The sequence below is a fragment of the Mytilus edulis genome, chromosome 9 (assembly GCF_963676685.1).
Source record: "Mytilus edulis chromosome 9, xbMytEdul2.2, whole genome shotgun sequence".
NCBI lineage: Eukaryota > Metazoa > Mollusca > Bivalvia > Mytilida > Mytilidae > Mytilus > Mytilus edulis.
Genome location: NC_092352.1, coordinates 75,755,127 through 75,771,262, shown reverse-complemented (window position 1 = coordinate 75,771,262; position 16,136 = coordinate 75,755,127). Strand labels below are relative to the sequence as shown.

The following is a 16,136-nucleotide window of genomic DNA, read 5'->3' as shown; positions in this document are numbered from 1 at the left end:
AGGGGTAAAATGCAGTTTTTGGCTTATAACTCAAAAACCAAAGCATTTTGAGGAAATCTGACATGGGATAAAAATGTTTATCAGGTCAAGATCTATCTGCCCTGAAATTTTCAGATGAATCGGTCAATCGGTTGTTGGGTTGCTGCCCCTGAATTGGTAATTTTGAGGAAATTTTGCTGTTTTTGGTTATTATCTTGAATATTATTATAGATAGAGATAAACTGTATACAGCAATAATGTTCAACAAAGTAAGATCTACAAATAAGTCAACATGACCAAAATGGTCAGTTGACCCGTTTAGGAGTTATTGCCCTTTATAGTCAAATTTTAACCATTTTTCGTAAATTAAAGTAATCTTTTACAAAAATCTTCTCCTCTGAAAATACTGGGCCAAATTAATCCAAACTTGGCCACAATCATCTTTGGGGTATCTAGTTTAAAAAATGTGTGGCGTGACCTGGTCAACCAACCAAGATGGCCGCCACCGCTAAAAATAGAACATAGGGGTAAAATGCAGTTTTTGGCTTATAACTCAAAAACCAAAGCATTTTGAGGAAATCTGACATGGGATAAAAATGTTTATCAGGTCAAGATCTATCTGCCCTGAAATTTTCAGATGAATCGGTCAATCGGTTGTTGGGTTGCTGCCCCTTAATTGGTAATTTTGAGGAAATTTTGCTGTTTTTGGTTATAATCTTGAATATTATTATAGATAGAGATAAACTGTAAACAGCAATAATGTTCAGCAAAGTAAGATCTACAAATAAGTCAACATGACCAAAATGGTCAGTTGACCCCTTTAGGAGTTATTGCCCTTTATAGTCAATCTTTAACCATTTTTCATAAATCTAAGTAATCTTTTACAAAATCTCCACTGAAACTACTAGGCCACAATCATCTTTGGGGTATCTAGTTTGAAAAATGTGTCCGATGACCTGGCCATTCAACCAAGATGGCCGCCACGGCTAAAAATAGAACATAGGGGTAAAATGCAGTTTTTGGCTTATAACTATGAAACCAAAGCATCTAGAGCAAATCTGACAAGAAGTTAAATTGTTAATCAAGTCAATATCTATCTGCCCTGAATTTTTCAGATGAATTGGACAACTGGTTGTTGGGTTGCTGCCCTCCAATTGGTAATTTTTAAAGAAATTTTGCCGTTTTTGGTTATCTTGAATACTATTATAGATAGCGATAAACTGTAAACAGCAATAATGTTCAGCAAAGTAAGATCTACAAATAAGTCAACATGACCTAAATGGTCAATTGACCCCTTAAGGAGTTATTGCCCTTTATAGTCAATTTTTTACAATTTTCATTAATTTGGTAAATTTATGTAAATTTTTACCAAATATAGTTCTCTGTTACTAATGGGCAAAGTTCATTATAGATATAATTGTAAGAAGCAAAATCGTTCAGTAAAGTAAGAACTTCAAACACATCACCATCACCAAAATACAATTTTGTCATGAATCCATTTGTGTCCTTTGTTTAATATGCACATAGACCAAGGTGAGCGACACAGGCTCTTTAGAGCCTCTAGTTTTTTTAAAGTAAAGAAATACCAAATGTTATATTCAAAGCATTGATTTTGATTACTGTATGACTTAATTGGGCTCTTGATTTTTATTTGGTAGGGTCAATTTCATTAAAAACCAGTGATAAGGAGAGTGGGTTTATCAATAAAAGACACTTTTTTTTAATTTCCTCAATAAAACATAAAATCTATAGCACTTCATATGACACAGTATGTGTATTTCTTTAATTCTAAGCAGGTTATAATTTTCACAACTGGTTGTGTATGTTTTGATAAGTTTTATCAATTATGATATTAATTTCCTCTGATTTTGTCAATGTGATACATGAGAAAAGTCTACATTGATAGATGATGATACAGAGAGGGAACACAATATTTTTACATTTCCAGCTAGCTTACATATCAACCTTAAGATCAGAGAAACAGATTTGTTCACTGTTTCTTATTTGATGCAATATTTCTCCACTAATATATATGAATTGTAAATATCAAATATTCATGACCTCTTTCCTTTAAAATTTGATAAATTATAATGTCTTCAATGGAGACTTGTTTTATCTAAAGGTGCTGGTAAAGTCTTTCTATGTTTGCTTTTCTGACCTTAGAATAGATGCAGTGTTTAAAAGTAAACAAAAATCGTAAAAATTTTAAGATTATTTTTTATAAATGCAATGTACATTTTTTTTTAAACTGCTGAATGTTGAATTCAATTTTTTTAAATTTTTTAAGCAACATCTAAATTTTTAGAATTATGACTGAATTACTGTAAATTCAGAAATTATTGCGTGCATTTATGATTGCAATTTTGTCATTTTAAATGAAAATACAATTTTTATCTTTGCAATATTGAAAAAAATCATGTTTAATTCATATAAAAAATTTCACAAAATGCGAGTTTAAATTATTCCGATTATAACCGAGTTGCACTTTTCGCAATAATAAAAACATTGCATTAATTTCTGAATTTACGGTAATTAATTTCATAAGCCAAGCCAATTTTCTTAATGAAATACAAATGTGAACATGTGTTGTGATAAATGAAATAGACATGTCGACATGTGTTTAAAGATTATATTTAGAGATTATGGGACCATGTGCAATATGGGGTTCAATATTGCTTTGCATTAGCAGTATATTTATAGTATAGCTTATATTGTTTATGTAAGTGCTGCAAATCTTTTATGTAATGTTCAAATAAAATATACATTTACATGTAATTGTTCAAATAGTCAAACAATTTGCATTTTTAAATTCAAAGTAATATTACACCAGATGTAAAAATACCATTGAAAGATAATTGTATGATTAAAAGATCAATGTAACTAGAAGGTCTGTTGTCTTGATTTAATTGGTTTCTTCTGTTGATTCATTGATTATAAATTATCTGTGATTCATTTTCTGTCTTCCATTTTATATTGATTGATTGATTGATTGTCCTCCATTTTACATATTTTTTGGCAAAGAGAAATAGCAAAACAACTCCTTTGTTGGAACACATTTTGTCCCTGCCTTTACAATGCAAGGAGCAAAAGCAATTTTAATTTTATAGACATCACATATTAGAATGAAGTCCATTATCACTGAACTTGTATACATTTTTGTTAAGGGGCCAGCTGTAGCACACTTCCAGGTGCAGGATTTTCTCGCTCTGTTGAAGACCTATTGATGGCCTTCAGTTGTTATCTGCTCTTTGGTCAAGTTGTTGTCTCTTTGACACATTCCCCATTTCCATTCTCAATTTTATCACACATTTATGGCAAAAAGGGAATCACAAATCAACAAGTTATAGAATTTGTATTCTTAACATCGTCATATACATCAAGATTACACAAACTTGGAGCCCAGGCTGGACTAACTAATAGTTGTCTTCATTAACAAAAGAAGAATTGGAAACCAAGTGGTTATTATACGACGGCAAAAATTGAATTTTTTTTTGTCGTATATTGGTATCACGTTGGTGTCGTCAGAAGACATTTGGTTTTTGCACTCTAACTTTAGTAAAAGTAAATAGAAATCTATGAAATTTAAACACACTGTTCATAACCATAAAAGGAAGGTTGGGATTGGTTTTGGGTGTTTTGGTCCCAACAGTTTAGGAATTAGAGGCCAACCTCTGCAGTCGTATAAAGCTGTGCCCTGCAGAGCATCTGTTTTTTTAATTTACAGTACCAAATGCAAACTAAATGCATTTACAGAAAATTTGTCTTCAACCATTTGTGAAATACCTACCTCAACTCGGCCAAATTGTGATGATAACCGTAAGTTACCATTTGATATTTATCATTAAGGAAGAACAGATAGCAATCTTGAATGTGTATACAATACAGGCAACTTGTGTGACCCGGCTCTTTTTGGTGTCAAAATTTAATCAAGTGGTCTAATTTGATGAGGTTTCATTGTCATATTTCATAGTATTTTCAATGTGTTTGTATAGTTCTTCACTAGATCAATCAGTTGTATCAAGAGGAACAAGTAGAGTGGGGTGCTCATTTTCGCCACATCTTTCCATGTTTTGTACAGTTTATGTTCAGGTCTAAATGTTTTTGAAGTATACTGATATTTCTATATGAAGATAACTTCAAATGCAAAATATACTTAAGCTTGAAAACCGGTTTGTTTTAAGAAAATCATCTGAAAAGTTAGATTAAAGGGTGTTTGAAATTTCCGGATGTTTTGTCAATGGGGGACACATCTTCGCCGTTTTTACACATCTATTTAAAACCAAATAACCGCAGCTTTTAACAATTTTTATCAAATCAATTGCATTATAGATGAATAGCAGACATTTCAAAGGTATAAAGAATTCAAAATTAGGGCATTCAGTCAAATACTTACTTAGAAATACTTCTTTGAAATCGTGTTTTTTATTCAGGAAATTGTCCGAAAATCGTTGTCCGTTTTTCAGTCATTTTCGGTAGGAGCCGCAATTTTGTCTCAGTTTAAAAAAATATTATATTTGTTATAAAAATATAATTTACGGGTACATTTCTTCCATTTCAGCCATCCTTTGAAGTTTTTACACCTCAAAATCCTTAAACGGCGAAAATGAGCACCCCACTCTAAGTGATAACAACAATAGAGCAATTGATGCCATAAAGCTTGGAAACTATAATGAACAGTATAGTAGAAAGCATAACATCAGAATGCTTAACTACCCAGAAAGGCCCCATGAGGTATTGAGAGATGAGTTTGTTAATATGGTGAACAAAGAGTTGAAGGTAGATATTAAACCTGATGATGTACAGGCAATACACAGAATTCCAGGGAAAGAGGGACACATAAAACCTATCATTGTTAAAGTGCACAATACTGAACAGAAAATTAAAATTATGAGACATAAGAGAGGACTAAAAAATGACATCAAGTTCCATGATGATATTACACAGCGTAACCTAGGACTTATGACAAGATTAAAAAATGGTGAACATTTTGAAAACATCTGGTTTTATAATTGCAATGTCTATGCCAAGCAACAGGATGGAAGTAGAATTAGATTTGACTTATTTGACAATATTGAACAAAAACTGAAAAACAAAAACAAAAAAGGTCATTAGACATTCATTTTTTTATTTGATACATTGCTTAATATTTCATTACTGTAAAAAATTTGAAAGATAGTAATATGATTAAAACAATCTGGGCTGTGCATTATTATCAATTTATTTACTTATAATGACTCTCTCTGAATTTGATTTAAATAATTTTAAATCATATTTGATTCAAAGTACTTTTTTTTTTTATATATTTCTATTTAGTTTGTTTGTGTGAACCCTCCTTAATTTGAAGATAAATGTATATTTATTAAAGGGAGATAACTCAAAATATTTTACAAATCAAAGGGAGATAACAAAAATCTTTTATTCTTTTTACTTGTCATGAATCTCTCAACTAAATATACTAATTAATACATTGTCTTTAGAATACAACTATCTTTATATCGTAAATAATTAAAATGCCATACTGTAAATGAAATTTTATTGTACAAAAATGACTTTACAGGTACCTATGCCAAAGTGTCATCTTATTGTTGAATGTGTGTATGATTGTATAAACTATGATTGTGTATTTGTTTTTAAGTTACAATGTATCTGCTCAATTTTGAAATGTTGTTTTGTTTTATATGATAATGGATAATATTGTAATAGTGTTGTCTATGAATGTAAGGGGTCTTTTTTCTAATTCAAAAAAGAGAACAGATGTTTTTGATTGGGCGAAGGGCAAAAATGCTTCAGTAATTTGCTTTCAAGAAACCCATAGTAATAAAGATATTGAAAAAAAATGGGAAGAGGAATGGGGAAATAAATGTTTTTTCAGTCATCATAGTAACAAAAGTGCAGGTGTCAGTATTATGTTTAAAATAGGTCTTGATTTTGAAGTGCATAATTCTATTATTGATATAGATGGTCGTTATATAGAGAATAATACATGGCAAAATCCGTATCATATGTCGTATCATCCCGAGACATCAATATCAGCCCAAGGGCCTTTAGGCCCGAGGGATGATATTGGTCGAGGGTGATACGGCATGTGATACAGATTTTGCCATGTATTATACACTTTATCATATATTTCAACAGAAGAGTATTATATTAGAAATCATATTATATGAACTGTTTTCTGATCCATAGCACTGGGTTACCTTTAGTTCTACTTTTGTCTTGTTTCAAAGGCCTTAAAAGAACTGCTCAATTACTTATCCGAAGCACCTGGGTTACCTTTTTTGCGTGCTGTTGTTTTAAAAAGTAGGGGTGTGATAAAGGGTTGGGGTGTGATAAAGGGTATGCGATAAAGGGTAGGGGTGTGATAAAGGGTATGCGATAAAGGGTGCGCATCAAAGTTGCGCGATATGGATTAAACAGCAGGCTATTTATCACATATGCAAAACTACTGTATTTACTACTAAACATATGATAAATCATTTTAGATTTATCCTTGTCAAGTCAACGCATTACTTTTGTTTGTTTGTATGGATTTAATACTGATGAACCTCCATTTTTTAATGACATATATAAGAAAATGGCAACATTTTCAAATACTAGCTTTTTATTATGTGGGGACTGGAATGTTGTACAAGATACAAAAATAGACACGTACAATATTATTCATAATAGAAACCCAAACTCACGAAAAAAGATTGAAGAAATAGTAGAAAGTCTTGAGTTATTAGATCCTTGGCGGACTTGTTATCCAAACGATAGAAAATATACATGGCGTCAATGCTCACCCATAAAACAAAGTAGGCTTGATTTTTTTCTAGTCACAGAGGATCTGTTTTCACTCATGAAAAATACTAGCATTATTCCTGGGTATAAGACAGATCATTCTGCTATTACTTTCACCTTTTCTGCCAGTTTAGCAAAGCGGGGAAAGGGATATTGGAAATTTAACTCCCAACTGTTACGAGATTTAGACTATATCAAAAAAGTTAAAACATGTATAAATGAGAGTATTTTAGAATATTATGAATCAGGCAACATAGATGATCCGTTAAATGTTAAACTCTCATGCAATGATCAAGTATTTTTTGAGTTGATAAAAATGAAAATTAGATCTTTGACTATTGGTTACAGTATTCAAAAAGCGAGAGAGGAAAAAGCTGCAACACTTTTACTTGAAAATGACATTCAAAATTTTGAAAATTGTATGAACATATCTCCTGATGGTCAAATTCATGCAGCTTTAAACCAGAAAAAGTTAGAATTAGAAAATATTAGAGAAAAAAAAATTGAAGGTGTTTTTTTAAGATCCCACGCTAACTGGCAAGAGAATGGGGAAAAGTGTTGCGAGTTTTTTTGTAAATTGGAAAAGAAAAATTTTGTTAAAAAAACGATAACTGAGCTCATAGACGAAAAAGGAAAACATATCTCAGATCAATCTAGAGTTTTACAAGAAGAAATGAATTTTTTAAAAACATTATACTCAAGTAAAAATCTGGAATGTGATGATGAATCCTTTTTCAAGCACAATGTTAAACTCACAGAAGATGAGAAGGATTTGTGTGAGGGTAATATTTCTTTTAAAGAATGTGCAGAATCACTTAAATCTATGTCAAATGGAAAGAGTCCAGGCTCAGATGGGTATACTGTAGAATTTTACAAAGTCTTTTGGCGAGATATTGGACCTTTTCTTTTCAGATCATTATATTTTGGCTATGAAAATGGGGAATTTTCTAAATTTCAGTATCAAAGTGTCATTAGATGTATTCCAAAAGAAGATAAAGATAGACGTTATTTAGCTAATTGGCGCCCAATTAGCCTTATGAATACTGACACCAAGATTGCTTCTGCTGTGATTGCTAATAGAATAAAACCTGTTTTACCATCTATTATCAGTGACTGTCAGAAAGGCTTTATAAAGGATAGATTTATGGGTGAGAATACGCGTTTATTGTATGATTTGATGCACTATTTAGAAAAACATAACAAAACTGGTCTTTTACTACTAGTAGATTTTGAAAAGGCTTTTGACTCTATTGAATGGTCTTTTTTGAAAAAAGCATTGAAGAGTTTCAATTTTGGACCATCTATATGCAAATGGTTTGAAGTATTTTATTTGAAAGCATCAAGTTGTGTTATAAATAATGGCCACCTTTCAAGCTTCTTTAATTTGGAGAGAAGCTGTAGACAAGGTGACCCCCTCTCCCCTTACCTTTTTATTATAGGCGTTGAGCTACTTTCTATGAAAATAAGGTCAAACCCCAAAATAAAGGGAACTTTTGTTCATGAAAATCAATCCCTTTTGAGTCAATATGCTGATGACACGTTCCTTGTTTTAGATGAAACTGAAACCTCTTTAAGAGAGACTTTAAATTGTTTTGACTCTTTCCAAAAAGTATCTGGGTTAAAAATTAATTCTTCTAAAACTAAAGCTGTGTGGGTTGGGAATAAAAAGTATTCAGATCTGATTCTCTGTCTGATTTAAAACTTCAGTGGTGCTCTTCAAATTTTAAGCTTTTGGGAATTGAATTCTCTTTAGATCTTGACAGTATGCCAGAAATTAATTTCTCCAAAAAGATAAAGGAAGTGTCAGGAATTTTTAAGAGTTGGCAACATAGAAAATTAACCCTAATGGGAAAGATTACTGTTATTAAGACTTTGGCACTTCCAAAATTAATTCACCTGTTGACTGCACTACCCAACTTGCCAGAGTCAAAATTAAATGAATTGAATACTTTATTCTTTCAATTCATATGGAATGGAAAACCTGATCGAATTAGACGAAGTACACAAATGTACTTTAATTGGTGATATTCCACAAGGAGGTTTAAATATGATTAATATCCATTATTTTAATATATACCTTAAGATTGGCTAGATAAAGAGGTTTTCATCCAATTTATATGGTAGTTGGCAATCATTGTTATTAAAAAGCCTTGAACAGTATGGTGGAGAAAGAGTATTGCATTTTGAAAAAGAGAAACCCAGAGAAATCTCTGATAGTCTTAGCAATCCTTTTTGGAAGGATGTATTTTTTAGCTTTCATGTAGCAAGGCCTGCTACCAATATCTCTGTTCAAGATATTTTGTCATTAGATATTTTAAATTTTGCACCTCTGGTAGATTTTCCGTACTTTATTCAGTGGCAGAGAAGGGGAGTGCAGTCTTTGTTTGACCTTATTAACTTAGAGACTAAGGACTTTTGTAATTTTGATCAGATAGGACCAAGACTCCAAACAAATAATTTTTTAAAGTATTATGGTCTCATTGCAAAGATTCCAAAGTATATGAGAGAACATATTAAAGAAAACATTGCTCATGTAAATTTTGAAACTTTTAACTGTATTGATAATTTTTTGGAAAGATTATTGTGTAACAAAAAGGCAAAGTTTGTATATAAAGATCTTGTTGACAGAAATGTGCAACTGCCAACAGAAAAGTTCTTACAATGGGAGCAATTACAAGGTATTGAAATTGCAGATTGGTCAGAATATTATATTATTTTAAGAAAATCATGTAAAGACACTTATTTAGGGACTTTTCAATACAAATTTTTACACAGAATAATTGCAACAAATACTTTCTTGTATAAAGATAAACTTAAAGATTCAAAGTTTTGTACTTTTTGTAAGATTTCTGATGAAACCATGGAGCATTTATTCTATGAATGTCCAATAACACATTTTATATGGCAATCTTTTTCACAAAAATTGAAAAGATATTTTGTGAACTTTACATTATCAAAGAAGCACATTTTTCTTGGTCTTCAAAATGAGAGTTTACTGTTGAATTTGATCATTATTATTGCAAAGAGCTATATATACAAATGTAAGTTGTATGAAAAGAAACCAAGTATTATAGGACTATTAGCAAAAATAAGAAAATATCAGGAAAATGAACATTATATAGCAAAGAAAAATGGTACCACACCATATTTTCAAAAATTCTGGGCCCCAGTAGATTACATTTTTACTGATTAGTAATAATTACTTTTGATTCAAATCATATAAAATAAAAAAAAATGAAACTTAATTTATAAAGAGCAGATCTTTACCAAGGATAACATTTTTCTTTGCAATACACAAGTTGATATATATGTTTTGTTAATGCAATTGTGAGAGTGTGTGTGTGTATGTGTGTGTGTTTCTTTTCCTCTTTTTATTATAATGTTAATATTCAAATAATATATATTCACAGTAGAAGAAAAAAAATGTAGTCAATTTTTTGTTGTATATATCAAACCCCTTAACACCATAGTCAGGTGGTGATGTAAAGGGATTGTAAAAGCCTGACTACTAAAAAACAAATAAAAAAAAACAAAACTAGAGGCTCTAAAGAGCCTGTGTCGCTCACCTTGGTCTATGTGAATATTAAAGGAAGCAGATGGATTCAGGACAAAATTGTGTTTTGGGGATGGTGATGTGTTTGTACATCTTACTTTACTGAACATTCTTGCTGCTTAAAATTATCTCTATCTGTAATGAACTTGGCCCATTAGTTTCAGTGGAAAATGTTAGTAAAAATTTACAAATTTTATGAAAATTGTTAAAAATTGACTATAAAGAACAATAACTCCTAAGGGGGTCAATTGACCATTTCGGTCATGTTGACTTATTTGTAAATCTTACTTTGCTGAACATTATTGTTGTTTACAGTTTATCTCTATCAATAATAATATTCAAGATAATGACCAAAAACAGCAAAATTTCCTTAAAGCTAACAATTCAGGGTCAGCAACCCAACAACGGGTTGTCCGATTCATCTAAAAATTTCAGAGCAGATAAATGTTGACCTGATAAACAATTTTACCCCATGTCAGATTTGCTCTAAATGCTTTGGGTTTTGAGTTGTAAGCCAAAAACTGCATTTTACCCCATGTTCTATTTTTAGCCATAGCGGCCATCTTGGTTTGATGGCCGGGTCACCGGACACATTTTTCAAACTATTAACCAAAAAGATGATTGTGGCCAAGTTTGGATTAATTTAGCCCAGTAGTTTCAGAGGAGAAGATTTTTGTAAAATATTACTAAGATTTACGAAAAATAGTTAAAAATTGACTATAAAGGGCAATAACTCCTAAAGGGGTCAACTGACCATTTCAGTCATGTTGACTTATTTGTAAATCTTACTTTGGTGAACATTATTGCTGTTTATAGTTTATCTCTATCTATAATAATATTCAAGATAATAACCAAAAAGAGCAAAATTTCCTTAAAATTACTAATTCAGGGCCAGCAACCCAACAATGGGTTGTCCGATTCATCTGAAAATTTCAGGGCAGATAGATCTTGAACTGAAAAACAATTTTACCCCATGTCAGATTTGCTCTAAATGCTCTGGGTTTCGAGTTATAAGCCAAAAACTGCATTTTACCCCATGTTCTATTTTTAGCCATGGCGGCCATCTTGGTTTGATGGCCGGGTCACCGGACACATTTTTCAAACTACTAACCCAAAAGATGATTGTGGCCAAGTTTGGATTAATTTAGCCCAGTTGTTTCAGAGGAGAAGATTTTTTAAAATATTACTAAGATTTACGAAAAATAGTTAAAAATTGACTATAAAGGGCAATAACTCCTAAAGGGGTCAACTGACCATTTCAGTCAAGTTGACTTATTTGTAAATCTTACTTTGCTGAACATTATTGCTGTTTACTGTTTATCTCTATCTATAATAATATTCAAGATAATAACCAAAAACAGCAAAATTTCCTTAAAGTTACTAATTCAGGGGCAGCAACCCAACAACGGGTTATCCGATTCATCTGAAAATTTCAGGGCAGATAGATCTTCACCTGTTTAACTATTCTACCTCGGTCAGATTTGCTCTAAATGCTTTGGTTTTTGAGTTATAAGCCAAAAACTGCATTTTACCCCTATGTTCTATTTTTAGCCATGGCGGCCATCTTGGATGGTCGGCCGGGTCACTGGACACATTTTTTAAACTAGATACCCCAATGATGATTGTGGCCAAGTTTGGTTTAATTTGGGCCAGTAGTTTCAGAGGAGAAGATTTTTGTAAAAGTTAACGACGACAACGGACGACGACGGACGCCAAGTGATGAGAAAAGCTCACTTGGCCTTTTAGGCCAGGTGAGCTAAAAATCAGTTGTATCAAGAAAAATAAGAATATACCAGACAAGTACAATAACAATCGTGTTTTGCAATTAAAGGCATTAACAAAACAAGCAACAGCCTATAAAACACTTCACCAGAAACTAATTGTAAACCAAACCCAACCAAAAATAAAAGGTGTGCTCCAAAAGGCTCAAATGTACAGAATGAGAATGTTTTGATCAATGCACTATATATATGTGTATCTCAAAAGAGGTGTAAACCTTGAAAGATTTAAATATCAATTCAGTACCATAGGGTTTTGGTTTGTTTGCATTTCACCCAAAAATAACATAAATGACACAACAGACCTCATAGACAAATACAGAAAAGGAAAGAAAAGCAATGTAAATCCTGTCCTATATAATTAAAGCTATATTTATACCTTTTGTTAATCTTTTTGTTTTTCCTAGTTTATACATCTATTTTTTCAAAGGAGTTTAGTGTAGGTGTGGTTTGTTGTATAATTCTTTAATTTTGGTAATTCTTGTTATCCTTTTATGTATCATTACATTGAATAGACACTTGCACTGTACTGTGGATTCGTTTATTTTCGTTGGTATCAATTTTTGTGGAATGCTGAAAACTTGTATATTTGTGGATATTTGATTTCTTGGTTCTGCCAGTCACCGTATAAAAAGCCTATTGAAAAAATGTTATTCGTTGTATATTTGAATTCGTGGTTCATCTGTACCCACGAAACCCATGGAAATTTATCCAACGAATATTAATGAATCCACTGTATATTGATGAAGACTATGGAGAATTCTAGATTTCTTTTAATAGTTTTAGGTGTTGTTGAGTGTTGTTGAGTTGCTGTCTCACTTTACTTACAAGTAACCCCATTCATATCCTTGACATAGATGTATACATGTTTGGCTATCATGGAGAGTTGTCTCATTGACACTCATACCACATCTTTTATATCTATTGTCTGTATGAAGTTTAAGATTTTTTTTAAATCTAGTTGATCGCAATTATATATGATGTTCAATTGGAAGAACTGTTATTTAGTACCCAGAAAAAAATTCTAATGTATTTATCAAAATGAATGTAAACTGGTCCAAATGTTAGATAGAATTAGAGCTTAGGATACAGTTAGGACGCATGTTTTGTGTTGACTGCTGTTAGTTGCCAAAAACTTCTTGTCTGATTTTTATTAGTTGTTGAGTTGCTTGTCATTAAAATACAGCCCACATCTCTTTGTATTCATATGACATACACACGAAGAAGTTCATCATAGTTTACTTTTTTTTTATTTCTTCACATATATCTAAAACAACATAGTAAATATTAATGTAAATAGAATCATAAATCATCTATGCTCTGTAGAACTGGTTTTGAGGTTGAATTTTCTTTTCCGTTAGAAACTTCATTGTCATTTGCCTCGGTTTTGTGCACAGAATTAAGCTGCCCATTTTCTAAATTGTTACATGCATGCTTCCACAACCCTGAGTTTGCTATGTCTTCACTTACAACAAGTAACAACTCCTTATCACCCTCATGTAGTTCAGACTGTAAATAATCAAGTAATAAATTATCGTCACCAATGAGTTCTGGCGACTCTAATTTTGAGTCTAAATTGTAATAAGCATCTCCTATTTTTCTGAATGATATCCAATGTTTTCTCTTGAAAGGTAGATGAAAAAATCCCCATTTATAGTCCGAAGGTGTGTTCAGAATGAACCCAAATATGTTATCTGGAGAAAGGCACCTGATATCCCTGAAAAATATTAAAAACAAAAATACAATTTGATAATCATGAGCATGTACTTCTTTAAGTTTAGTAAGACAAAATAATATATAAGTTTGTTTCCTCCCACCCTGTATCTTATTCATTTGTTTTGGGTATTTTTATAGGTTGGGGGGAGAGGATTTTCCTTAAAAGGGGGTCTGATTTGGGGGGGGGGGTCTGTTCCCGCTTACTGTTTTGTCAGATTCCTGTATCCCACTTACACTATGTACCTAAGTAATTCTCATTTTTTATGTAATTTCTTGTGTCTCGCTAGACTTCATTTCCCGTTTTCACTGCACAATGTTTTCACTTTCACCTGTCAGGCTTATAAATTTAGAAACATAGGATTTTTTAATAACTTAGCAAAAATTGCTATCCGAAAACAAAAACTTAAAATCATTATATGCATTATGATCAAATATCAACTTTTTAACTTACTTTCGTTTATCAAACCAAATGGTTTCACAATCTTTTGTCTGGACTGCTGCCATTAATACATTGACATCATAGTTTCCAAAGCCAAGTAAACTTCTGTGGGGATTTATGAAACATTCTGGAGACAAGCTGCAAAAGAAAATAGTTAGTATAAATAGACATTTAGGCACATCAGCATCACTGCCAGCCGTGCAAGGGCTGTATAGCCAGTCAAGGTTGTTAAAAACTTCTATATGTTGCAGCATCACTGGAATAATGTAAGTTCGACGACTGCTAGCCAGGGTACAATTTTCTACTTGAAGCAATCATTTACTGAATAATTATTTTATTACAGGTAAATACAAGACTTTGTTGACATTTTTATAATGTTTGACCTTGCAACAATGACATAATAAAGAAGAAGACTTTAGGGCATACCATACAGTTACAGGGGAGATAATACTGTCGGTAACTTAAAATCTTATCTTTCGCAACATCAAATGGTCACATGTTGGGAGAAAAATCTTCTAAATGCAGTACATTGACACCTTTTTTAAAATGACTTTGACTTGATTATTTAATATTATGTAATAATAAGTTTTGAAAAGTAACTTCTAAATGCATTCCAAAAAAAATTGTCATGAATAAAGTAAATGAGTTATAAGTTTCATATCGAGTGAGAATGGGAAATCACTTGATATCAACTCTCGTTATTTAATTTATTGATAGTAATAATAAACTCACCATTGATATCAACTTGAATTATTTAATTTCAATACAATAATAAACCTGACTTCTGCGAGTTTTTTATTACTATTGAAATCAAATAACTTGAGTTGATATCAAGTGATACACAATTTTCTCAAGTTGTTTAACCTTTTTCTTTTTCTTATGTTTATCACTCTCAATGTGTAAAATTAAATATTAAAGACTTCAAAATGTTGATCTAATTTTTTCAAGGCCTTTTAATGTTGACTATGCTGTAATGGGCTTTGCTCATTGTTGAATGCTGTAATGGGCTTTGCTCATTGTTGAATGCTGTAATGGGCTTTGCTCATTGTTGAATGCTGTAAAGTTACCAATAGTTGTCAATTTCTGTTTCTTGATCTATTGTGTAGTGTTGTCTCAATTTCTTGGTCTCTTGTGGAGTGTTGTCTCATGGGCAATCATACCACATCTTCTGTATTTGATTTTTTGACACATTTATTTCGAAAACATTTAACATGATTCGTCAAATTCTTCAGTGTATGCTTTATTGTAATACACTAAAAATTAAAGTAAATTTTTTTAAACTTGATATGGCAATAATTTTTACTGTTATTTGTGATGAAGATACCCCTAAATTATGACCTTCATAAAGAGAACCCCATCATACTTCAGCATGATTTTGCACTTTGCTTTTCCAAATTCTGAATCCTATACCTATATATTATAGATGAAAGCTTTGTTAACTGATATTGAAACATAATCATCTACCATAAAAACATGCAAATAATTCTATTTTTATAAATCAAAGGGGTTAAAATGATTTAAAATTTACTTTAAACAAATTTCATCCAAATCTTTTTTGCTGAATGCTTTTTTGTCTTGAAACAAATTGTTCAATGCGTGCAGAGCACATAGTTCTTTAACTTGTTTTTCGTGATAAAGATCAACTTTCGGTGGTTCCATATCATCCGGCGTCTGCATACAGCATCTAGACAAATTCGATGAATAAATATTTCTTGTAATGCCTACAGACGGGTGTACATAGTTTGTGTTCAACTGTAGCTTTACATCTCACTTTCACATGTTATAGATTCCTATATCGAAGTCTTTTCATTTTCGTTTTTAAAGGTGTCAAAAATAGCAGGTAATAACCGGAACTGTGGAGAATGTGCAATACGTCATGTAATTGTGTGTA

At 31.6% G+C, this 16,136-nt stretch overlaps 1 protein-coding gene across 1 annotated transcript; it reads right to left on the bottom strand.

Moving 5' to 3' along the window:
* Positions 1–13,316: 13,316 nt before the first annotated feature.
* Positions 13,317–16,115, bottom strand: LOC139489035 (josephin-2-like). The gene is made up of 3 exons (XM_071275133.1): positions 15,774–16,115; positions 14,258–14,383; positions 13,317–13,807 (listed from the first exon to the last, which is right to left on the bottom strand). The coding sequence occupies exons 1-3, from the start codon at positions 15,920–15,922 to the stop codon at positions 13,393–13,395; spliced, it is 690 nt and encodes a 229-aa protein (XP_071131234.1). The 5' UTR covers positions 15,923–16,115; the 3' UTR covers positions 13,317–13,392.
* Positions 16,116–16,136: the final 21 nt, after the last annotated feature.

Excerpts from the sequence above, each read along its gene's own strand:
- LOC139489035 (XM_071275133.1), bottom strand. The coding sequence starts at position 15,922 with ATGCAGACGCCGGATGATATGGAACCACCGAAAGTTGATCTTTATCAC. Across the intron at positions 14,384-15,773 it reads TTGGATGAAATTTGTTTAAA|CTTGTCTCCAGAATGTTTCA; the intron begins GTAAATTTTAAA and ends TTTCTTTTGCAG. Across the intron at positions 13,808-14,257 it reads ATTTGGTTTGATAAACGAAA|GGATATCAGGTGCCTTTCTC; the intron begins GTAAGTTAAAAA and ends AATATTTTTCAG.